The 26,231-nt window shown below is 42.8% G+C and overlaps 1 protein-coding gene across 1 annotated transcript in view; it reads left to right on the plus strand.

Moving 5' to 3' along the window:
• Positions 1 to 26,231, plus strand: part of cacna1da (calcium channel, voltage-dependent, L type, alpha 1D subunit, a) — a 101,534-nt gene that overhangs the window by 34,706 nt on the left and 40,597 nt on the right. Inside the window, exons 7-21 of the mRNA XM_061831566.1 lie at positions 8,409 to 8,548; positions 13,137 to 13,309; positions 13,819 to 13,971; positions 14,254 to 14,450; positions 14,776 to 14,879; positions 16,792 to 16,961; positions 18,411 to 18,485; positions 21,019 to 21,106; positions 21,373 to 21,399; positions 22,408 to 22,568; positions 22,659 to 22,884; positions 24,131 to 24,338; positions 24,420 to 24,540; positions 24,625 to 24,712; positions 26,173 to 26,200. Of these exons, the coding sequence (XP_061687550.1) occupies positions 8,409 to 8,548; positions 13,137 to 13,309; positions 13,819 to 13,971; positions 14,254 to 14,450; positions 14,776 to 14,879; positions 16,792 to 16,961; positions 18,411 to 18,485; positions 21,019 to 21,106; positions 21,373 to 21,399; positions 22,408 to 22,568; positions 22,659 to 22,884; positions 24,131 to 24,338; positions 24,420 to 24,540; positions 24,625 to 24,712; positions 26,173 to 26,200 (1,959 nt within the window). The remainder of the gene's footprint in view (positions 1 to 8,408; positions 8,549 to 13,136; positions 13,310 to 13,818; positions 13,972 to 14,253; positions 14,451 to 14,775; positions 14,880 to 16,791; positions 16,962 to 18,410; positions 18,486 to 21,018; positions 21,107 to 21,372; positions 21,400 to 22,407; positions 22,569 to 22,658; positions 22,885 to 24,130; positions 24,339 to 24,419; positions 24,541 to 24,624; positions 24,713 to 26,172; positions 26,201 to 26,231) is intronic.

Consider the following 26,231-nt stretch of genomic DNA (forward strand, 5'->3'; position numbering starts at 1 on the left):
CCGTGGAATATTATTGGAAGCTCTACACAACCCATTTCTCCTCGCAGTGTGTCGCATCAGATTCAAAATGCCATCATGACTTGAAATCTGTTTCCCTGTCTGCATGTTACCTGTAAGCAAAATTCTTGGTTTTGCTGCTGTGGCTTGCAGTATGCACAGCACATTGGCTGATGCGATGTATATTATGCATGTTTCCGGCAGTCTTGCTTTTGACATAATGTTCCACTTATATAAATGCAAAGATTCTCAGTGAGCATGGCGTGCGTCGCTGGGCTCGTCACCGCACACTGACACGCTTCCAACCTGCATGTAGTAGAACTCAGGTGGTCATGTGCTGACCTGCACGATGTGTTTGAGGGCAAATGTTATTTCTGTATTCATTCTCGTACAGTGCTGCAATAAGAGTGATGAATGAATGAAGATTAGCCGAAGTAAAACTGAATATGTGTGCATGTAGCTCAGTGGTTAGAGCACTGGTTTGGTAAACCAGGGGTTGTGGGTTCGTATCCCACTGGGGCCTCCACTCCCTGAGAAGGGCATCCGGCGTAAAAATTGTGCCAAACGTATATATGCGTTCATCTGAGATGACACGCTGTGGCGACCCCGAAAGGGACAAGCCCAAAGAAACACACACACCTTCAATGTGAGGGGTGGAGGAGGAAGAGTGAAGCTCCAGGGCGAAGAGATAGTGAGGGTGGACGCCTTCAAATGCTTGGGGTCAACAATAGAGAGCAATGGAGAATGTGGTAAGGAAGTGAAGAAACGGGTCCAAGCGGGGTGGAACAGTTGCCAGAAGGTGTCTGGTGTTCTATGTGACAGAGGAGTCTCCGCTAGGATGAATGGCAAAGTTTATGAAACAGTGGTGAGGCCGGCCATGATGTACGGATTAGAGACGGTGGCACTGAAGAGACAACTGGAAGTAGCAGAAATGAAGATGTTGAGGTTCTCGCTCGGAGTGAGCAGGTTGGATAGGATTAGAAATGAGCTCATTAGAGGGACGGCCAAAGTTGAATGTTTTGGAGACAAGGTTAGAGAGAGCAGATTTCGATGGTTTGGACATGTTCAGAGGTGAGAGAGTGAATATATTGGTAGAAGGGTGCTGGTACGATGGAGCTGCCAGGCAAAAGAGCGAGAGGAAGACCAAAGAAAAGGTTGATGGATGTGGTGAGGGAGGACATGAGGACAGCGGGTGTTAGAGAGGAAGATGCACAAGATGGATTTAGATGGAAAAAGATGACACGCTGTGGCGACCCCTAACGGGACAAGCCAAAAGGAGAACAAGAAGAAGAAGACAGTGCTGCAATAATAATAACCCCATCCCAGTCCTGTACTCTTGCAAATCTAGTGTAGAAATACAATATATATTTTCCCCAAGCTGATTCTGCTCTCTCTGCATCGGGACCGAGGAGGAAAAATGTTCACACAATGCAGTTGGACAGGAGCAGTAAGCTTAAAGCTGGAGTAACTTACTCTCGAGGGACTTGACTCAGGGACTGGAGAGTAGTTGGTCTGTGTCCTACATTAAAATGGGATACTGACGAGGTACAGGGTTGCTTCCTGAACACTGCAGAATTTGTTCTCATCGGAATTGCAGAATTAGTGCTAGATAGCATGTTCCAGTTAACCTTAGTTGGTTTGGCTCATTTCTTGAAAGTGGGATCACAATTTCAAAGCTCTAAGAAAACACATAGTTTTTGTCCAACTTGTCACTGAGGGTTATTGTTCCCAAAGTGGCGATCAATGTTTTATCTGTGTTGTCTGACAGCATCTCACGGGCCCCGCGGACAGAACCGTCTGCGCGGTTAATGGCTTAGCATTAGTGCTGTCCGCCTGGCTCAGTCGTATGTGCCGTTCTCTCGCGGAATGCATAGTTCAGCCAATTAGCATCCTTTGTCATATGGTCAGCCGCGCTGTGTGAAGCGCGTGTGTCGTGCCTGTGGGCACGTCGGCTCACCGTCCCTATTCATCTGGCAGTCGTAGGAATGTACTGTGTGTAGAGCAGCATTCTTCAGCCTATTGCTTTGACGACTTAAACATGCATGTCTAAATGGGACTGTCACACTGTTAGACATTTCATAGGGTTTTGCCTTTTGCAGGCCATCACGTATAATTTACATTAACCTCTAACCGTGCATATGACAATATTTTACCTGACGCAAATGAGGTGCCCCTCACATGTTACCTGATCAGGTTCAAAAAGCCAAACGTATTCGAGTGCGTCTTTCTCGATCGCAAATAAACTAAGATGACTCAGAGATATTTATGGTCATCCCCAAAGGCCTCTTGCCTCTCACTCTCTTTCTGTCTTTTCTTCGCTGTCTCTCCACCGCTTCCTGTTTCCCTTCACAGATCGGTGTGCTGATGAACAAATTCCCCGCTCATTAACTGAGGAGGGCGCTTATCACATGCAATTATATTAAACAAGTTTCCATTTACACGTGCTTGATACTGAATCAGAATTAAGATTTCCATAGGTCTCTCGACAGTATCACTCAAAACTATTATCTTTTCAACGTCAGATTAATTATTTCTACTCTTATTGGATTGTACGAGTACTCCTAATGTTAGATGGTCAATCAGTCAGTCAGATATCTCCAAACCAGAGGTGGCACACTCGTTTTTGTTACAGGGCACATCATAATTATGTCTTCTCACGGGGCTCTTATGACTGTGATTCCATATAAAGGAATTTTCGCCTTACACATTTAAAAAAATTGATGAATAACTAGTTGTAAAATCAGAAGCCTATAAAACACTGGTTCTTTACTACAAAATTTCTTTTTGAAGCAAGATTGGTAACAAAAATTGCAATATCTCACTGTTATTATATTTGAACAGAATTAGCAATTTTCATTCACTTTCACGGGCCACATAAAATGACATGGCAGCCCGGTTCTGGCCCCTGTGGCACCAGTTCGACACCTACGCTCTAATCAAACACAATATAAAAGTCAAACTACCGAGTTTTGTCACTATAATCTAATAAGAATTTAGTTGTAGATAGTAGAGATGGGATATCTGATGCAATCTCCATGAAGCTAAATGCACTTACGCGTTTTGTATTTCACTTGCCGATGACACAAGTGTGTGTGTGTGTGTGTGTGTGTGTGTGTGTGTTTGTGTGTGAGGTCACTGGTGTTGTAATGGTACACGCTCCTGACTTTGGTACTGGTGTGACGGTCTGAGCGCTCCCCCTTGCTGAAAAGTCTCCTTGTGATGAATGTGGATGCGTTACTAACAGGGGAACTCAAGGTACGTAGCAGACACTTACTAGGAAATCTCCCGGTCTCATAGTTCCCCTTCTTCTACATAGAGGGAGCTAACATATGTTATAACCTAATCTTAAAACAAAAGTTGATTTAAAAAAAAAAAAAAAAAAAAAAGATATACACATATGTGTGTTTGTCTTTCTGAGACGTCCATAGCGAACATGAACACTCAGCGACAAGTTGTCGAATGGCACACGTTGAAATATGGATGGGGATGTTTCAAAATGGCTCGAAGTTTGCGCATTACTCACAAAGAGACTTTGCAGCACCGGGAGCGCTCAGACCATCACACCAGCACTATGGGATCAGTTCCGGCTCGGTGATGGTGGCGATATGTATCCTGTGACTAACTGGCAACCATTTTAGCGTGTAGTCGGCCTTTCGCTCAGTTAGCTGGGATAGGCTGTCCCGCGCTCTCCAGCACTCCGTTGTGAGGATAAGCGGCTTGAAAAATGGACGTGTGTGTGTGCATGTGTGCCTGTTGCGTGCTCTCTCACTTACAATTGAAACTGTATCCAGTTCCAAAATGCGGTTCGCGGACGTGATAAAACATAAAACCAATAGCACAGGCGCAAGATTTCAAAGAGATGAAGAAGCACCGACTTCATGTACGTCTCCAGTGTGAATTGATTTAGGTTTTATTGTTGAATATAATAACATAGGAGTGAAAACTATTGTTTCACTGTCTGTGAGCGTTGCTTGAAATGTGCCACATATTTTTTTAAGGAAACACAAGCAATATGATCAAGCATCTCCCGTATATTACTTTTGCTCAATACACGACAGGTTTTTGTGACTTGAAAAAATAACGGATTACAGCCCATTACCTTTAATATAACATCTGCCAGTATGAAGTACTGCGCTGTCGCGGCTGGATTTATGGTCTCAACACAGCTCTATCATGGACACAAGCGCCCCAAGCTTTTGTCAACCTTTTACTTCAGCAACAAAGAGGCCCGTGTCTTGTATTCTGGCCTAAGTGCTCCTTATAATCTGCAGTAAACTGTTGGGAAAACGACCCCCGCAGCACATATCGCGCTCGCATTTTGTGGCGTCCGCTGAGAACACAAAACAGCAGATTCAAGAGGCCCTCGGGCGGAAAAGGTTATTAGGTCTTCTACATATGTTTTGCGCGTGTGGTTTGTTTGCATTTTGTGTTGGTTTTCCATGTTTGATGATAAAACTTCAATATGTTTGGTGGCTGCAGCATTTACGCAAACGCATTTCCACTCACTCAGTGTCAGAATTGTGTTGAAGTGTATCGTGTGGCAGATATTAAGAATACCAGGTTGTAGACAGTGTCATCAATAAAGCATGAAGGTAGCCTCTCTCTGGTTTCATGGCAGCTGGGAGGGGCCATGACAATTCCAAAAAACCTGTGGCGTGTCAACATCTATAGTGGAAACCAGAACTTTACATACTGAACACTGTATAAAAAGTCAACTTTTCCCTTTTTAAATTCAGTTAGGATGACCAAAATGATTTTCATTTGCTAAATGCGTGAATAATGAGGATTTTTGATGACTCGCTTCAAACACAGAAGTTAGCTTAAATTGAATTAGTAAATGCCTTTAAACTGTATGACTTTGGGTAAATGTTTTCCACCTTCCGTATGCTTCTCACAATAGTTGGCAGGAATTTTGGCTCATTCTTCCCGACAGAGCTGGTGCAACTGAGCCAAGGTTGTTGGCCAAACTTGCTTGCACATGCCTTATCAAGTTTGGCCATACATTTTCAATAGGATTGGGATCAGGGTTTTGTGATGGCCACTCCAAAACATTGACTTTGTGTTATCCTTAAGCGACTTTGAAACTAGTTTGGTGGTATGCTTGGGTTACTGTCCATTTGGAAGTGCCCAAGCTTTAACTTCCTGACTGATTTCTTAAAGGTCAAGTGTCATGCCTATAAACACTCTAAAATAGATATTGTAATGAAAAATACATATTACATTATTCACTTCAATGTCCATACAAAATAATGAATATGAGCGTATAGCGCGTCATCCATGCGCAAAGTTGCGTAAGTCTCATTCGACATCCCAGTGGTAGCCATATTGCCTGTTCATTAACATCATATCGGGACATTCGCCATTGAAAACACACTGTACCACCTACTATGGGACACGGAAGTTCTTTTCAAAGAAGAGAACATCTCACAATCGAGTGAAGTGACCAGGGCAATATTACTCTATCGCTTCGAGCCATATTTAGATGATATGCGGATCACTTCTAACTAACAACAGACTCCCAGACAGTATGTAAGAGCCAGCCCGCCCGAAGCGATGCTCGGCACCTACGGGTACGTCGACACATTTAGCACCCATGAATTACGAATTATGAATTACGTGCGCGGATCTTTTGTTACATTCTGAGAGGATTACACCCCGCCACCCGCCCACCCAAACTATTATTTTTTTTTTTAGTGGCTGCATACACACCTACCTGTCATTTGGATCCACGAAGCTCTCGTCCTTTGCACCCGTGCAATCCATTTTTCACGACAAACTGGGTCTTTTTGAAAAGTATGAAGTCCTGAGTGTTCGAACAATATCCAGCAATACAACGAGCCGGCATTTTGGCTACCACGAAGGAACAAAGCTCTACCTTCCAGCAGGTAAAACTAGTAGAAGCATACGAAACCGCCTGAGTGGGCATCTGCTACTAACGTCACTTCCTGCTTCTTCTCGAAAAAAAAATCCCTCGAGAGGATTTTCATGGTGGGAGTGACAAAAAGACATATACATCAAAATCATGTTGTGTGGTGAAAAAAAACGATTGGTCTTTTTTTCATTAATAACATACTAAAATTCATGCATTTCATGACAGTAGACATTTAAGATGTTGCTTCAGTTATCCACATAAAGTTTTTTTCTCACGATGTGATCAATTTGTAAAGTGCACCAGTCCCTCCTTGGGCAAAACAACCCCACAACATGATGCTACCACACCCACATTTCCAACTTGAGGTGTTTCTATCAGGCTTTCAAGTTTCTCTCTTTTTCCTTCAAACGTAATGAGACTCATTATGGCCAAACAATTCGCTTTTACTTTCATGAGACCACAAGACTTACCTTCACAAGTTAAAGTCTTTGTTTTTTTGCATTTGCAAACGGTAATCTGTCTTTTTCATGTTTCTTTTGGAGTAAAGCCTTCTTCCTGGCACGGTGGCCTTTTAGCCCTTTCTTGCACAGTATTTGTATTACTGTGGCTAATGAGCCCCTTTTACCATCTTCATAAGGTCTTTTGTTTTTGTTCTCTGGTAGCTATGCACATTTTGGACCAAAGCACGTTCATCTCTATTTCTTGAGATGTAATGTGACTTGACATTCTAAATAAATAATATTTGTGGATATGTGAAAATATATAATGATCATAATAATATAATGGGGAGATATTATATAGATCTGGAATAGAGATAATAATATAATGGAGAGATAAATTATTGGTTCCTACGATGAGAGAGTGTAGGCAAAGCAGGAAAAAGAAAGTTTTCAAGAAAGGGCAAATATAAATGCATTTAATCTTGAGACAGTGACATGAAAAGTGTCATATTTATATGTTATAGGTAGTGAGTGTTGATATGATATATTTTTAGAATTCTCTGACTTATAATTTGACAAAAGATTTTATACCGTTGCTATAATTGGATTGTTTTGGGTCGGACCTTTAAATGTTAGCCCAGAGGCTGTTTAGTATTCTCCGTGGGGAGAGTGACTACCAACACACCTTGAAAACTCTCGGTTTTTTAAACATTCACAATTCCATGTACTCATTAGTGAGTTGTAAGTCTCTTTTGGATAACGCAGAGCAGAATTAATTTAGTCAGTTGTATACTGTAGCAAGTAACGTGTAACAACATAGGGACTATTAGGCTTCATCATAAGGTCATCTGCAATGGATATGTAGAAAAGCAAATGGGGTGATGTGGCAAGGATGTCGGGGTTGTGTACTACTCTTTCTTACATGCCATTCACACGCATGTCAATGGTTGTGGGACACTTCATGAGGTATGCCTGTACAATGTAACGAGAGCCTTACTCCAATGGAGAGGTATATGCAATAATTAACCGTTTATTACGATGTAGCAAAGGCCTACTGTGTGTTACTAATATTTTTTGACTTTTTGGTTGAGCGCTCGTTTTGAATGTCGGGTAATTGGGGTCTGGTATTTTTGGTTCCGTGTGTAAGGATGTGGATAAGATGCCGTAATGTAAGGCTGTAGCCATTAATGGAGTATCTTGAATAATTTAATTACCATAATTCCCGGTCTACAGAGCGCACCTGGTTATAAGCCTCACCCAGTACATTTGTAAAGGAAATACCATTTGGCCGCAGCCGTGTAAAAGCCGCAAGTGCCCATATTGAAACACCAGATATTTACAAAGAAAGACGGTACACAGAGAGTTTAACGCTAGCGCCGCCACACTAATGCTAAAGCTAGCACCGAGCTAATGCTAACACTAGTGCCGCGCTAACAGGGCCGGTTAAAAAAAAAAAACATACCGGTAAAAATCACCGAGACACGGCAGTAACGCGCTAGTCCAGCGCTAACAGGGCCAGACTGGTGAAAGTCACTTCCTCGGCACATATATCCCACCGGTCTCACTCTTACGTAAGTCACTGATGGTGTAGTGGTACACACGCCTGCCTTTGGTGCGGGCCGCGTGGCATCGATTCCCATTCAGGGATGGTGTCTATATCTTCCCTCGACTCCAACTTTCCCGCGACCCTTGTGAGGATAAGCGGCCTGGATAATGACATGTACACTCTTACCTTTTCTGCTCGAGTGCCCCCTTGCGGCCATTAGAGAAAATGCACAAATTGGCCGCATCACCGCATAAACCCCAGGGTTGAGAGCTTGTGAAAAAGTTGTGGCTAAAAGGCCGGAACTGTTTTTCATTTAACTGTTTCCAGAAGAAATTTTAATACAAACATTTTATCAAATTGTGACTTTATTGGTGCATTATCGTAGAATAGTGACAGACAATGGCCCGTTCCAACTTATATACATATTACAATCACGTTGGCACGTTTTTCCAGCGTGAGACTGACGTAAATGATTGGTACCCCACCATCTTTGACATACACACTCACTTTCACACTCGTAAATGTGTTCTGCTTTGTTTGTGTTTGTATGCAGGAGACAGTCGAGTATGCCTTCCTCATCATTTTCACAATTGAGACGTTTTTGAAGATTATCGCTTACGGTTTGGTGATGCATCAAAACGCTTACGTGAGAAACGGCTGGAACATGCTGGATTTCGTCATTGTCGTCATCGGGTAAGTCCTCAACTTTCAATTCACCCGCGTCTTTCTTGCTCAAACAATGCCGACCCTTCCTTTAGCGCGAGGGCGACGTTTGCTGACGCAAGAACGGCTCACGAGTCCGGTGTTCGGATTTGCACTCTTGACAGTTGTAGTTGTACGGCAGGAGAGGTGGCAGGCTGTGTGAAAGTTAAAAGATGCTTAAGCCTCTGCTCCGAGTGGCTCAGTGCTAATAGAGACCCCTCATACGCCCACACTATATGACCCAGAAAAGACAGAGAGAATAAATCAGAGCTTTACCACCACTGGAATGAGTCACCATCCCTCCATACTCCATCTCTCCACCAACACTCCCTCCCCATCTCTGCTTTCTCTCGTCTCACCTACTGTCTTTCACTCCCGATCTCCCGTCATGCACCGCTTTGTCTTTATCAGCGGCCGCTTCCATTTCCGCTCAAATGTACACTTTTTTCTTTCTTTTTTTTCCGCAGCTAAGACTGCCCTCCCTGTCACCTCCTTTGTGCTCCCCTCTTTGCTCTCTTCATCTTGCAATCTTCTTCGCCCTCCATCTTGCTTCCGCACTCTTGTCTTGTGACAAGCTCTCCTCTAATATGTACAGTCCACTGGGTAGCTGGGTCACGTCTCTTGTCTGTGCGCCGCGTGCAAGGTTGATCTGGCGTGCGCTCAGAAAAACGAAGACGGGCGCCAAGCGTTGCCACTCATTGGGTGCGGTGACACAAGGACAGATAAGGCGGCCTGCGTTCCATGTCAACATTTCAAAACATCAGCGTCCATCTCGGCAAATTGTACAAACGTGTTTTAAGGGGCCGATGGGTTAAGAAAAAAAAAATGAAGCAGTTGGTTAGAGTCGGCGTTTGTGTTGCATCTCTGCTCTCTAACCAGGCTCAGCAGGCATTCTTCTGCCTTTGTCGAGATGAAAATCAATTATCTCCTCCACGAGGGCTGGTTTTGATTGAGAGTGATTATTCAAGTCAAACAAGGCGAGAAAGTGTCTTCAAATTGATTCTCATTGCTTTTTAAATAAATGCAGTTCCACTGATTTCTGAACCACAGCAGCAATTCTTAACCGAACGGATGTGGATCTTTAAAACCTTGCAGAAGGCGGATTATACTGAAATTGCTTTCTCATTAGGCAATGTCACCAGTGAGAATAGCTGAGTAGGAGGTACCGCGCAACGGATAGGGGGTAATACAAGGTGTGTCACAAAAGTTCCAGGACTGGGATCCAAAAGATCCATCCATTTTCCTTTGCCGCTTATCCTCACGAGGGTCACGGGAGCCAATCCCATCTGTCAACGGGCAGGAGGCAGGGTACACCCTGAACTGGTTGCCAGCCAATCGCAGGGCACATCCAGACGAACAACCATTCGCACTCACAATCACACCTATGGGCAAATTAGATTGCCCAATTAATGTTGCATGTTTTTTGGGATGTGGGAGGAAACCGGAGTGCCTGGAGAAAAACCACGCAAGCATGGGGAGAACATGGAAAACTCCACGCAGGCCGGGTCGGGATCAAACCCGGGTCCTCAGAACTGTGAGGCCAACGCTTTAACAGCTGATCCACCGTGCCGCCGTCATTTATCAAATTTATTCTACAGCTGGTAAAGTGTTGACCTCACAGTTCTGAGGTCCCAGGTTCAATCCCGGACCCGCCTGCGTGTAGTTTGCATGTTCTCCCCATGCCTGCGTGGGTTTTCCCCAGGCACTCCGGTTTCCTCCCACATTCGAAAAGAAAACATGCAACATTGATTGGACACTCTAAATTCCCCCTAGGTGTGATTGTGAGTGCGGCTGTTTGTCGTGTGCCCTGCGATTGGCTGGCGACCAGTTCAGGGTGTACCCCGCCTCCTGCCCGTTGACAGCTGGGATAGGCTCCAGCACTCCCCGCGACCATCGTGAGGATAAGCAGCGAAGAAAATGGATGGATGGATATTCTACAAATGACAAAGTTTCCCCTGGAGGCGAAATCACTTTCCCAGCCTTCTCTGCCACAGCTTTATGCACTCTTGGAAAGATTTTTCCAAGATCCTTCGCAGTTTCATCATCATGGCCGTTTCGATGTGGTCCACATCTTCAAAACAGATCCCCTTAATGATCTGCCTTGAGCTCGAGAAACAAGAAAACTTGGGTTTGTATGATGCTCTCCTCTACCAGGAACTGTCCGATGCTCAGGGCTTTGCGAGAAGCCGCATTGTTATAGTGAAGCAGCCGCATCTTGTCTACTGTAGTTTATTTTTCGTGCTCCTAGTCCAGGATTTTTCTGGCAGAACTCATATGCAAAACACGGCCCAAGGTATCTGCCAACTAATCATCTGCCCAGAAACCTTCACACATTTTTATATAGTTTTAAGACTGAATTATTGAAATTACAACCTAGATTTGCTTTCAAACCATTTTTGTCACCATGTTTCCAGTGATTTTACTTATTGTTGATGCCAATGATTTTTGTACATTTTTAAAACCTGAAATGTTAAACCAGACGTCACTTTTACAGCAAATGCATATTACAGTGGTTTAGCTGGCTGAGCTCTTCAGCATCCCACTTAATGTTTTATCACTTGCAATGTTGTTCATATCAATCTCGGTCTATTCTTGGAGCTGCATATCCAATTTGCCATGCATGAGTAAAAACAATCCAGCAATGTATAATCGCGGCAATGAGTTTATCGTAGGTGTAAGAATGATAAATGCTTATTGTTTTTGGCACAAATAGCGAGCCCCAAACACAAATTTGACTTAAAGCGTCATGGTGCTGTGCGCTATGTTTTAGTCCTGTACATGGCAGGTGATCAGTCCAGGTTGTACCCTGCATCTCGGGTGAGATCTTGATCGAGATAAATAGTATTGAAAATAAATAAATAGAATCTGGATGATGTGTGCTGTGAAAGCTGGTATGAGCAGCTGCTTTCATCTTAAAGGTGTCAATTTGTGAAGGGTGCATTGTTTGCGAGGGTGAGTAACAAAGCAGCCGTCTCACCTTGTGACTCACTCGAACAGGTGCAGTCAACACTTATAGAGCATCTTTGAGCCGCAGCAGGCAGCTCCGTTCCCCCCTTGGCGTTTATCACTTTGATGTATGCAACGATGATTTCCACTTTGTTTTTATGTGGACTGACACGTACTTTAGCTTGTGGAATTGTTGAAAGTTCCATTAGAAGTCATATAACAACTACACTGTCAGAAATAGGAGTACAGTGGGAATTTGTTCCTCAAGCTTCAATCTACATTAACACTTTCCGGGCAGGGGTTACCAATGCAGGTAACAAGTTTAATATAATCAAAAATTTGAAGTTTAAGTGAATCATTTTCTGAAAGTATCAGATTTTTCTCTCTGCAAAAAATTATTTGCTCCATAGAGGGTTAATATACTCCATAGAGCGAATTATTGTACCCTAAGTTATCTTAAGTACTTTTTGGTGCATACTTACGCCCCAAAGTCTTTATAACCCTAAATATACAACAATGTCATATTTTGTCTTCGTGTACGGCTTAATAGTGGATTTCGGCAATTCACCATATGTTAAGTAGTACTGGTAAGTCCAATTGTGCCCCGGTAAATTCAGTATGTATCTATCCATTTTCTTAGCCACTTATCCTCACGAGGGTTGCAGGGAGTGCTGGAGCCTATCCCAGCTGTCAACGGGCAGGAGGCGGGGTACACCCTGAACTGGTTGCCAGTAAATCACAGGGCACATTGAGACACACAACAGCCTCACTCACAATCACACCTTGGGGCAATTTAGAGTGTCCAATTAATGTTGCGTGTTTTTGGGATGTGGGAGGAAACCGGAATGCCCAGAGAAAACCCACGCAGGCACGGAGAGAACATGCAAACTCCACACAGGGAAGGCTGGGGTTGAACCCGGGACCTCAGAACTGTGAGGCCAACGGTTTCCAGCTGAGGCACCGTGCCGCCCGTCAGTATGTTTTGTGGGTGGTTATTTGAAGGGGAAAAAAAGTAGCAGGACTTTGACCCTATTTAGTGAGTGGTTTAGTTCAGTGATTCGCAAACAGTGTGGCGGTACATTAGTGTGCCGTGAGCACTCTTCAGGTGAGCCGTGGGAAGTTATCCAATTTTATGTAATTGCTAAAAAAACATTTATTCGAATAAATAATGTATCTTTATTCATCTATTTATACCAGTGAGGCACAATGACAGACAGAACAAAAAAAATCTCTTCTATTAGATGGCAGGAAGTACATACAGTAATTAATCGATTCATTTTTGGTGACATTTCCTATTGTTGGTGTGCCGTGGCATTTTCCATTGTAAAATATGTGCCTTGCCTCTATAAAGGTTGGAAATCACTGGTTTAGTTTAATACTTACAATCGTAAAATGAATCAAAAGAGGCTGCATAAAGAAGATACAGTATATTAATATTTGTTGAAACACACAAACTTCTATGAAGGCGAAATTATCTTTGTAACTCATGCTAAAATTCATGCTTGGATGCTCCATTGTTGTGTCCAATATTTGGCAATACTGTAGCAGTCCAACAACTAAGGAGCAGATCAAATACCGTATGTTACATTTTCAGTACTGTACTGTGAGTTTGTACGTATGTTCTCGCGTGTAGACTCTTCAGTGTTGTCTTGGAGATTCTGACCAAAGATGAGAAGGCAGACGGCGAGGGAGAGGAGAACCAACCGTCCATGCACGGCCACGGCGGTAAACCCGGTGGATTTGACGTGAAAGCCCTTCGAGCCTTCCGTGTGCTGCGTCCCCTGCGGCTGGTCTCAGGAGTACCCAGTAAGTCATGCGCCAATTCATTAAGATTTTCATCCTTTTGAAACATGGTCACAGATCTTCGCCATTAAATTGCAAAATAACGAGTGATACGTCCAGATGGAGTCAGCATACCTCGTACCCTCGGGACTGTTTTTTTTTTTTTTCCAACACATCATTAAAGCGCTAAGAGGACATCGTTCCTGATGTAATAACTGCAAACACTATAAAAGGTTATTGTTGTTGCAATAATATTACGGTGAACATTTGGTATACCTGCTCAAGCAAATGAGATCATACAAGTGCTGCAACAAGTGCAGTCTGTATATCTTAGAATAATCCAGTTCTGTACCAATGCAAACTACAGTCATCCATCCATGCATGCATTTTCGACAGCATTCATCGGGGGGTAGGGTGTAGCTTCTCCCATCTGACTTTGAGGGAGACGTGGGGGTACACCCTGGACTGGTCACTAGTGTCTCTGTACAGTAGGAGTCTTGTGTGCACTACACGGTTTCTTTTTCTTTGCCTAGGTTTACAAGTGGTGTTGAACTCCATCATTAAAGCCATGGTCCCTCTCCTTCATATTGCCCTCCTGGTCTTGTTTGTCATCATCATCTATGCTATTATCGGCCTGGAGCTTTTCATCGGGAAAATGCACGCAACCTGCTACCTTCCTGGCTCAAGTATGGAACAACTTAGTTATTTTGGGTTACTGAATCAATGCGTATTTATCTATAGTCACATACTGTATAGCGCTCATGCACCTATGTCATTAAATCACATCACTGGCCGGAAGTGTCGGTCAAACAAACCATTCTTCAATGCTAAGTCGGTTCAATTCGATTCAGCCTTGAAGAGAGTGTCTACGTAGTGTATATGCTGCGTGTCTCCGTATTTGACGACAAAATGTTATGATGGGAAGCACGGCCTTTATTGCTATTTTGACTGACCTCTTTACTGCGTAGACATGCTAGCAGAGGAGGACCCCGCTCCGTGTGCCATCTCAGGGCACGGGCGCCAATGCCCCATCAATGGCACCGAGTGCAGGGAAGGCTGGCAAGGCCCCAACGGCGGCATCACCAACTTCGACAACTTCCTGTTCGCCATGCTGACGGTGTTCCAGTGCATCACCATGGAGGGCTGGACGGACGTGCTCTACTGGGTGAGTGCCTCGGCTCACCTGCCGTGTCGACCGTCACGAGCCTTCAGCCAAGACGTCGGCTCAGATCACACGTGTGACATCCTGACGACGCGGTCGCTGATAATTCCCCGGGGCAACTCGTGATTGACTGGCTGAATATGATTGCAAGCACTTGACAACTTGTTTCCGAATGTAACGCGATGCAATGAGCAAGGGATGCTTCTAACTTTTGCTGCGCCTCTTTTGAAAATATTTCTTGAAGTTCTTGTTAGCTGATTCTATCTCTTTTCACCTCTTTCTTCTTTCCGATCCTCCTCGCCCTCTGCGGCTCTGCACGCTCCTCCAGATGAACGATGCTATGGGCTTTGAGCTTCCATGGGTATACTTTGTCAGCCTGGTGATCTTCGGCTCATTTTTCGTTCTTAACCTGGTTTTGGGTGTGTTGAGCGGGTAAGCAGCTACTCTGTCTGTCCGTTTGTGTCTGTTGACTGGCTACTTTTTGGCTCCCTCAGGTCAACGATGCCATAGGATGGGAAACACCTTGGATTTATTTCGTTAGCCTGATCATACTTGGCTCCTTTTTTGTGCTAAATCTTGTGTTAGGTGTGCTTAGTGGGTAAGAACCAACGTCTGCAGTGGCTTTTTCTTTGCAGTGTGCAACTCCTGTTTGCTGTGGATTGCTTGGCGTATTTGGGCAAAACTACCAATTATCTTCAAAATGAGCATGAGAGATTCACAATTATAAATCCTATTGTTCAACCCTGAGCTATTAGCCGTGGTTTTGTGCTCAAATCCAAAGATTCATTCACATTCTACTCTGTGGACAAAAGTACCGAGCCACAACTTATTAATTAACCCATTCATGGGCAGGGTGGCAATTTTTTGCCTTATTGAGATAAAAGTCTCCTAACAGGCCACAATCAACGAATTAACGCTTCTTTTTCGTTTCACGGATAAAGCAAAGGGCAAAAAACATGGATCCTCTTGCGGGTAGCGTCCCAAAACTGGGAAGGGTATGTTATCAGTTCTGTGAAGTGGTACATATTAGAGATATGTTTATTAATGAATTCTTATTCTAGAATGACACTTACGCATCAATAATACTGATGGATTAGCATTTTGAAGACAAACTTGGTTGCATACTGAGCTTTCTCCTTTTGGAAAACGCTCCATGCATGTGTACTCGAGGCAGCCATGTTGGGTCGGGAAGGAAAGTGAAATAACTACGTGCTAACTTTGACCAATTGAGTTATCCTCTCCTGATACCAAATTATGGCTTCAGATTAAAACACTTAAATATTTTTTTATACTGAAGGATATAATGCGTGAAAATCATTATGTCCCAAAAATGGGACGCTGCCCCTGAATGGGTTTAATATAGTGGCCCCGCACCCACACCTATTCACTGTTAACTATGTATTCACAAATCCATGGTTGATGATTGCATGTGATGCATTTTCTAACATATTCCCTTCATATAATTTTAGTAGCCCGTCCTGCTACTTTTGTCCACATAGTTTATTTCGACCCATTGCTGGCGTCACCCTCTTGCATCCTTTTCTTGGCAGCTGCAAAATGAGCATTTCCTCCTCCCCCTCCCACTCCAGTCAAAGCGCCTAACCCTCGAGAGAGTAAAATTAATCGTATTCCTCGCCTTTCAGTCCTCCCTGCGCCCCTAAGCTCGCTCCAACGCGGTCAGTTTTGCCTTCCTGGCAGCGTCGACTGCGGGTGGTGTGTTATTACAGTCGAATTAATGCAGTAAAACGTGGACTAGCCAGCAAAGGCAAGTTAACCAAAATCATTACCCTTTGACACTATTGCTGCCATCTTACAAGTCTGGTTAGAGACGCATTCTTGCAAACTAGCAGCAATGACGTTTCGTTACTGTTCATTTTCGTGTCAAATTGGCAGCTGGTGCACTTTGAGATGAAGGAGCAGTTTCATATATAAATCTATAAATAAAGATTCCACTCTTGAAACCATTGATCTACCTAAATTGGTTACTTGTTATGATGAGGAGATTGGCATGCAGTATACGCTACACTAGTGGGAGATTTAAATAGGGTACTGCACTCCCTTTTCAAGGTGTACATCTCCCTCCAGTGGCCAGAGATGAAAAAAAATACATCGTACAGTACATTTTTTGGGATTGCAAAATACTGTATTAGCGATTGTTAAAAAAAAATAGCTTAGCTGTGAGACTAAAAAAATCCTCTTATTGAAGGAGTGACTTGTTTGTTTTCATTGTGGTGTGAAAAAACTGTAACATGCAGAAGTAAATCCTCACGCACGTGCCGTTTTGCTCATTTATGTGTTCTACGTTTGTGTTTGCTCGGTCTCTTTATGGGTCCGCCCTAACCAGAGAGTTCTCCAAGGAGAGAGAAAAGGCCAAAGCTCGCGGAGACTTCCAGAAGCTGCGTGAGAAGCAGCAGCTGGAGGAGGACCTGAAGGGTTACCTGGACTGGATCACTCAGGCTGAAGATATCGACCCTGACAATGAAGACGAGGCAGACGAGGAGTGTAAACGCAACCGTAAGCACATTCCCAGACTTAAATGCAGAAAAGCCCGCAAAAAGTCTGTTTTGCCGCGCTTCACCTTCAATGTATTCAAAGTGGAACACATTGCGACTGCCTGCTGGAGTTCAGCTGAGAAAGGGAGGGGAAAAAATATTACTTGAGCAGTATGAAAAAAATTCTTAATCCAAATCCTCTTTATATAAGCAGCACACATGGAACACCAACTGATTCACCTTGTAGTTGAGATTTGTCCTCATTCTCCCTTAAATCATAAAATACATATCGGGAACATAATTTAGCACACAATCGATGACATTAACCTCATGTCGTGGCCGCAAAAGCATCCAATTTCCACAAATCTGTTTTACGTCTCTGCATTTTGCGTTTTTTTCCTTAAAGACCCTGTAAAGTGAACTCGGAGAGTTGTTTAGAAATGCACGATACGTGTTGGGAGATAATAACTGCAACTGTGCAAAGACTAACAAAGACAACTTTTTTACTATTTTCTCTTTATTTTATTTATTTTTTTGCTGTATGCCTAACACATTGTAGTAGTTGCTATTGCGATGTCCAGTTAGCTAGCTATGCCTCAAAAATGCATTTTCCATTTGGTTAGTCCGTTAGTGTGGCCCTCTTGAGAGTGCCTCGTTGTTGTGGCGGAGAAAAAGGTGGGGTACATTCCATCTACTGGAGGCTTTCATCGGATAAATTTTAGAAACAAAATCGTGGGTATGTGTGGGCATAGAAATGATGCAAGATGAAAGAATATTCATTTTCCAGCTCATAGTTTTGGTAGGCGGCACGATGGCTCAGCTGGAACGTGTTGGCCTCACAGTCAAATTTGGAAGGCCTTTTTTTTTCTTTTTTTTTTAATTTTCATTTTTACAGGGTCTTTACGTACTCCACACTTTGAGTTAATTTTTATTTTTGTTGTTTTGGTTTTGTAGTTGCGTTCCGTATTTTAGTGCCTTACTCCAAGCTCCAATGTTGTTCTGCATGAATTGGCAAAAATATCCACAAACAATACTCCAACATTTTGTTAATCGGGAGCAAAGAGAGCTGCTAAACTGTCGCTGCGAAGGGGCCATCACCGCATTTCCACGTCCTGTATGTTTAACGGTCTTGTGTCCCACCGCTTTTGTCCATGATTGTCTTTTTTTTATTATTTTTTTTTTTTTTTTTTGTCGTCTCTGAGCCTCTTGTAGGCGAAACGCCCAATTCTGATCAACCCGCTCATCACTACCACTTCTGTGTTCTGCCCTCCTCAGCCCTAACGCGGCTCCCGCTGCTCTTTGTCACTGTTGGATTATTGAAATCTGGAAGACGGTTGTTGTCCTGTGTTGCCTGTCTGCTCTGACCCCATTCTGATAGCGGCGCATTCTCAATCCCGACCTCTGCCCCCACATGTCCCTCTGCTGTGCCATTGTGTCTGAATGCATGGCCTTGCATGCATTGCACATGAAGGGGTGACTCTGGCTGACCTTACTGAGAAGAAGAAAGGAAGGTTTGGGTGGTTCAGCCAGTCGTCCGACACTCATGGTAAATCCTGAGCTTTCCCTCCTTTTTGTGCCTTTGTGTGAGAGCGTGCTTGTGTGTTGAATCGCGGGTCAGAGTAGAACTGGACAGTTGAAGACAATGTATCCCAGTAATGGGTGATTCTGCATTAGGGGCAGTGCACCATCAGATGCAGTCAATGGGGATATTTTCTATTTAATGTGTTCATTAATGTGTATAATAAGAGTCGTTTCTTTAACGGGGGGTGTCTGATATGGGGTACAGCAACATCAGTCCCTATTCCATCATTCATTCATTCACTTTGGCATATATTTTTCCATTGGGATATGGGCACTTGTGAATGAGCCCCACAAATTCGACCTGGCAACAAGTTGCCGCAGAAAATATCAGACGTGACCATAATAGAAAAAACATATACACCAGTGGTTCTCAGCTGTCCTGACCCAAGAACTCGCTCCCCTATTGTTGCAAAATCCCAACCCACTTTTTTAGAGCAATTCAGAGCACAATAGAGCTCGTGCACATGACGTTGCCATTTTCACGGCGCCATATTGCCGGTCAAACAGAGCTGCTCGACATTGTGGGAGACATAGAACCAGAGGAGTATAGTTACAATACCTGAGATCTCCTGTGCTGTTGGTTGTCACAACAGCAGAGACAGATATTCACAGAGATAATTCTAAGGAATACCAGCTGAAAAGACTGGAAAATATCGATGGATTTCGGCAATTAAACATGATTAATGGTGCCCTGTGTAGCGATCACTTCACTTCAGGTAGGAATTATTCTTCTAAATCTCAAATTACCAAGAGGTATTTATAATGCCAAGTTGGCTCATTTGAGAACAATGCGTATTAAAAAAAAACTGTCTGTCGCAGAGGTTTACGGAGGTTAAGTGTGGCTGCAATCGCTTTGTATAGGTTTCGTGGGGATGACTCTGTCCTCTTTTTTTTATCAGAGTTAATGAATGCAAGTTTGTGTAAAACCAGGGTTCATTTATATAAATATTGGTATTTGTATTGAATACTATCTGAAAAGCTCGATGGATTCCGGCAAAGCTTAACGTGTGGCCGAACGCTTCTGCGTTCACGAGCCGTCAAAACCGTCACTATGTGGGATTTATTCCTGATGAGAACAGATCCAGCAACAAATTATTTGTATGCGTCCAGACTTTTATACATTTTCAAACTTTTCCGTGTAAATCTAGATGACTTACTCACCAGATCCACCTGTATATCCAGTTGTCCAAGACATTTGGAAGCGAATTAACAGTCCAATATCTTATCGGCGAAAAGATCGACTTCAGCATTAAATACGGGTCCTCTATGCCGAGTTTATCAAATTTTTTTGCATGCCTTTATTTATTTTCAGTTTCTAAATGTCTAACCGTATCCGACAAGACTCTGGGCATCGTGCTATCAAACTTATTTTTGTGTCGTCTCCAAGTGACTTAGCATTGAACAATGCTTTGTTAGACCGACAATATGGCAAAAGTCACGTGATTTTATGACGTAGGTGCACGAGCGCTATAAGATACTCAACTGCTTTTACAACAATACGCATCTACAACTCATTGTCGCAAAAATGTGTGCGACACGAAAATTGCCTACATTGTGATTGAATGGGCCGGGGTCATCAAAATCTCCTCCTGGTTTTTAATTCATCTACGTGCCACATCCTTTCCTGGCAAGATATCGCCATTCGCCACTGGCCAATCATAGCAAAGCCAGTTTTTACATTAAGAAGATGAGCGATCCAATCAGAGCAAACTTTATTTACAAGTCATATATTAATGAGAAATCTTGCCCTCTCAGCTGCCAGAGGGAAAAAGCCCAAATAGAAGAGCTTGAAAAAGAACTTTTGGGGCACTATCATTACAAATTATCTTGCAAAACGGACAGAAATTTAAGATAGACAAATAGAAAAATAAATGTAAAGGAAGGGGACCTTAAGAAATGCATGCTTTCTTACTGGATAATACCTCTTCATTTTTTTTAAGGCATCACTAATGTGTTAAACCCTTGTGTCTGTGCATTGCGCCACAGTTTTGGTTTACCCCCTTAATGCAAGAGTTATCATTTTCACATAAAAGGAGTCTCGCACAGAGTGAATAAAAATATACGATTTGATAGCGGCACCGCCCCGTTTTTTTTTTTTTTTTCCTCAAGGCTCTCGGTTTGAATGTAGGAAACAAGGCTAATTCCAGATCACTGCTCCAGCAGTCGCCACTATATCCAGAACCGAGAGCTGCACACCACACACACACACACCCCTATCCAACACTACAAGCTAATGTGTGAATGGAGTCTTTCAGAGCCAGCTTTAGCGCTGTCGTCCTCGTCTTCATGATGGGTTGCTACCGACCTACTTCTCCCACAATTGTCACATAGATGACAAAACAGTATTGCATTGTATTCTCAATCAATATACATCTCAAATTTGCACTCCTGGTGTATATATGAGGGTTGGTGTTCAGGTTAAAGTTGTGTTAAAGTTGCTGCTGCGGCATGTCAGTTCCCTAGTTTGATTTAAATGATTCATTGATTTGGGTCTGCAGCGAGTGTTCCGGCCAGCGAAACAGAATCTGTGAACACAGAAAACCAAAACGGAGAGGACGAAAAGACGCCGTGCTGCGGACCTCTGTGGTGAGTGTGTGCAACCTTTTGCGTGCAACTCATCTCCAAACCACATTGATTCTGCTCTCATTGGGGATCTCACCTCACCTCACATCAGTACTGTTTGTATTTTTCTGCTAAAAGAATACTGCCTTGGTTAATATCAACTTTCTTGGCTTCTTTTTCCAGCTGTATACTCTACTACTTTTTAAAACTTTTTTATAATTTATCTATAATCTTTCACATCTGTCCAAACTTTCACCTGTAAAACTTTGACAAATACTTCTTTCTTTCAGTCAAAAAATTTCAAAGTCAAAATTCAGGTCAGTGTATTTCCTTCCATCATATATTGCATATCTGTATGTATTATTGATGTTATTTAAATGTTTTTTATTCAAACAATATGACTTCAGTACCATATACTGGAAGGTTTTTATGCTAAAAACACAATTTCAGATGTTCAGTTCATGTACATCCTTGAAAACAGATTACTCTTGGTACTGCACAGTATATTGAAACTACTGTGATTTCCGGCCTACCAAGCGCACCGGATTATAAACCTCACCCAGTACATTTGTAAAGGAAATACCATTTGGTACATACATAAGCCGCCTGTGTAAAAGCCGCAAGTGCCCACATTGAAACCCACATTGAAACACGAGATATTTACAAAGAAAGACGGTACACAGTTTTAATAGAAGTTTTAATACCTTAGCTTAGCTTAACATAGCAAGAAGACAGTAGCACGAAGAGGGCTGGTTTAAAAAAAAAAAAACATACCGGTTAAAAAAAAAAAAAAAACAGCCGCGGCAGCTACACAGTAGCAACACGGTAGCAGAGCACTATCAGAACCGGTAAAAAAAAACATGCCTAAATCACTGAGATGTGGCAGAAACAGGCTATCGCGGCGCTAACAAGGCCGTTTAAAAAAACATAGCGGTAAATATCACTGAGCCACAGCAGTAACACAGCAGCAACACACTGCACAGCGCTAACAGAGCCGGTTAAAAAAAAACTTATTGGTAAAAATCACTGGGACACGGCAGTAACACAGAAGTAACACGCTAGCACAGCACTAACACTAACAGGGCCGGTTAAAAAAACATACCAGTAAAAGTCACTTCCTCGGCACATATATTCCACTGGTCTCACCCTTACCTTATCCGTTTGTGTGCCCCCTTGCAGCTGTTTGAAAAAATGCACAAATTAGCCGCATCACCGCATAAACTGCAGGGTTGAAAGCTTGTGGAAAAAAGTCGCGGTTTATAGGCCGGAAATTACGGTAATCCATAGAAAAGCCTACATTTGATATTTGCCGTTCTTCCCCGCAGTCGGCGCTGGCGCCGCTGGAACAGGTTCTGCCGCAGAAAGTGCCGGTTGGCTGTCAAATCGGTGCCTTTTTATTGGCTGGTCATCATCCTGGTCTTCCTCAACACCCTCACCATATCATCAGAACACTACAACCAACCTTTGTGGCTGACACAAGTGCAGGGTACACACGACGACTCCGCTCCACATCGTCCCTGCAGAATTGAATTACAGGTGCACGCTAATGTTTGTTTGGCTTGTTTCTGGCTTCTAGATGTGGCCAACAAGGTGCTGTTAGCCCTGTTCACTTGCGAGATGTTGGTGAAGATGTACAGTCTGGGCCTGCAGGCCTACTTCGTGTCACTCTTCAACCGCTTTGACTGCTTTGTGGTGTGCGGAGGAATCACGGAAACCATCCTGGTGGAGCTGGAGATAATGTCGCCCCTCGGGATCTCCGTGTTCCGATGCGTGCGCCTGCTGAGGATTTTCAAGGTCACGCGGTAGGACAACATCTGTACATCCAATTTCTGTTCTGATTACGATCAGGTTCGAGGGGAAGGATGAAGTCAATTCCTGCTGATCAATGACTCAAATGCAGTACAGTACTTACTCTGATTTCCGCTTAAAAAAGCAGGTGATTTAGGAAAAACTCTAAATTCCAGCTGGCAGGGATAATCGTGATAATTGCATCCTCTGCCATCTAGTGGAAGAGCATTTAACTGTTCTGGCTGTCACAATACACGAATGGCATAGATCAGTGGTCGGGAACTTTTTAGGCTGAGAGAGCCCTAAACGGCAAATAATTTAAAATGTAATTCCAAAAGAGCCATCCAATATTTTAAAAAGTAAAAACAAGTGTATTCGTGCATTTTATGTAAGACCAACACTTTAAGAGTACAATAAGTCTCTAAATTCATTTAAATAACATTACACTGTTGCTAACCAATGATGACAAAAGTACTTTTTACCATTAATGCGACTTCTTTGCTGATGGCTTAGTCGTCTGTTTCATACGTCATTAAATTAAACTTCATGCAGCCTTTGAGACTTCCATCTGTTATTTGCGAACGTAGGTTGCTTTTAATGTTTTTTGACTTTTCATATGAGAAAGACTTTTCAAATGCATAGGTAGAACCAAACATTGTCAGTATAGCAATACTCACAGGAAGTGCGTTCCAAGTTTTCACATTCAACTGGGCTGCACGTTGAATTTTTTTTTTTTTATTTGTCCCCACTTATGTGCGCTCACCAACAATGCTTGCCGACAGAGGTATGTCTTTATGTTAAAAAAAAAATTCCAGTGGTGGGCAGCGCATAAGCACTCTGTCATTAAAAACCACATTGATAGGCTGTGTAAGGACTGTAACATTTGTAATTATGATTGTACCACTTTAAGAGCGGAGGAGGGGGCGGTGCAAGGTAAACTAGGAAAAAAGAGTATGTGCCCGTCATTGGAGGCCGTGGAGCAGGTTAGAGAAAGTTACCTGTCATGCCAAAATGTTAAAAAAATAAAAATGTCGACGTGACGTGATGTCTTTTTCTTTGGGGCGGGGGCACGCAGTCACGTGATCGACCAAAACGTCCTCGCACATTGAGCACCCCTGCTGTATGCACTATGTTGTTATGAGAGCTCTGCGAGCCATACGCAACCGCCAAAAGAGCCAGGCGTGGCTCGCGAGCCATAGGTTTCCGACCCCAGGCATCATCATCATCATCATGTTTCTCCTTGTCTTTTTTTTTTTCTAGGCACTGGCAGTCGCTCAGCAACCTGGTGGCTTCCCTCCTCAACTCCATGAAGTCCATCGCTTCCCTGCTTCTGCTGCTCTTCCTCTTCATCATCATCTTCTCCCTGCTGGGCATGCAGGTTTTTGGCGGCAAGTTCAATTTTGACGAGACGCAAACCAAGAGGAGCACTTTTGACAACTTTCCACAGGCACTTCTCACGGTCTTTCAGGTATTTAGAGAGCCGACATAGGCGGTCCAGTACGTGCACAGATTCAGAATTTCAGATATGGAGAATGCATATCTCCTTCAGATCTTGACCGGAGAAGACTGGAATGCTGTCATGTATGATGGCATCATGGCATACGGAGGCCCTTCTTCTTCTGGGATGATTTTATGCTTCTACTTCATCATCCTCTTCATCTGCGGAAACTGTATCCTTATTCATGTTTGATAAACTCACATTCAGCTAATGGATTTGGACTTTTAAGCATTTCCTTGACTGAAGACCTTCGAAGACATCCTACTAAATGTCTTCTTGGCCATTGCTGTGGACAACCTGGCAGATGCAGAGTCTCTCAACACAGACGAAGGAGATAAAAAAGGGTAAAAGCACGATTTTTTTGCATTGTAGGAAGCGAGAAAGTGATGCCACTGCAACCGCCTAAGGAAGGAGAAGCTTTGGAATTTCCAGTTTTGATCGTTAGGTCTTTTTAAACATTTTATTTCAATCAGACGAAAGGAAGAGTTATTGCTGTTTTTCATTCCAGGAGTACACCTCTAAAGTTGAAAATCAGAAATTTCACACTTATATCCAATAGTTTAACTGACACTTGGTTAGAAATTAAAGAAGTCAACCTGAGGTATTTTCAAAATTACATAAAATCTTGAAATTAATGCGATGTGATCATTTACATACCAGTACAGTGACATAAGAAGGCTCTCGTCGCTTTTATAGGCCAGTGTACCATCTAAAAAATATTTGGAAGCAGTTTTGCATTGAGTTGCTTTCAATTTAAAAAAAACAATATGAGCAAATTGTTTTCACAAATCTTTTTCCGACAGAGTTACCGTATTTTCCGCACTGTAAGGCGCACCTAAAAGCCTTTCATTTTCTCAAAAGCCAACAGTGCGCCTTATATTCTGGTGCGCCTTTTATATGGATCGATTATTGAGTCTTTGGTGCAGCTCCACCTAATGGATGCATAACTTAATCCCAGTCTTTACTGTAGTGCCTATTCTATCCGCCATATAATCTGGTGCGCCTTATATATGAATTTTTTTTTTAAATAGGCCATTCATTGAAGGTACGCCTTATAATGTGGTACGCCTTATAGTGCAGAAAATACGGTAGTAAGAAGAATCTTGTATTTGTGGCTTCTTTTTTTTTTTTTACAAAAGGAGAACAAAAACTTGGGCAAAGAGGAAAAGGTACAAGTTGTCACGAGTTCTCACCCCTTTAAAAATATAAAAAATGTAGTATAAATGTGTTCAGGCACAGTAAAAAAAATTGAATTTTAAAAATGTCAACATGTATTCAGTGGTGCCTTGAGATACGAAGGACCCCACCTTCGAGTTTTTAAAGACACGAGGCGTCTTTTAGGTATTTTTTATATTTTAACTTTGACTTGTGTGAATAAAATTGCAGATAAGAGCAGTGTAATAAAGTCCAATAAATAAAACTTGACAATTAGTAGCAGTTTGGCAGGTAGCGAACAACGGGGTGTGAGCCAACACGCGTAGACGGATAGCATCAAAGGCATGTATACTTTATCCTACGTGAAGAACGACTAATATTACTGTGGCTTGCTGAGAAGTTTTCATCAACTCCATCCATGTCCATGTATCTGTATAAAACTGCCCCTAGATGGGAACGGAGCACCACAATCCCCATTGAAGTGAAGCCAAAAACGTGAAAAAAATCCTTCATTACTTACATTACAATTCATTTGATGACTGTATTTTTTTCAATATAATTTAATTGAGTGCTATTTTTGTTTTGGGGGGAAAAAACATTGGCTTGAACAGATTAATGACATTGTCATATAATTCAATGTCTGTTACAGGGACAAAAAGGATGAAAAAGACGAGAAGGTATGTGACATTCAAACAAAATTCCAAAGCA

Source organism: Syngnathoides biaculeatus, chromosome 10 (genome assembly GCF_019802595.1).
Source record: "Syngnathoides biaculeatus isolate LvHL_M chromosome 10, ASM1980259v1, whole genome shotgun sequence".
NCBI classification, from domain to species: Eukaryota; Metazoa; Chordata; class Actinopteri; order Syngnathiformes; family Syngnathidae; genus Syngnathoides; species Syngnathoides biaculeatus.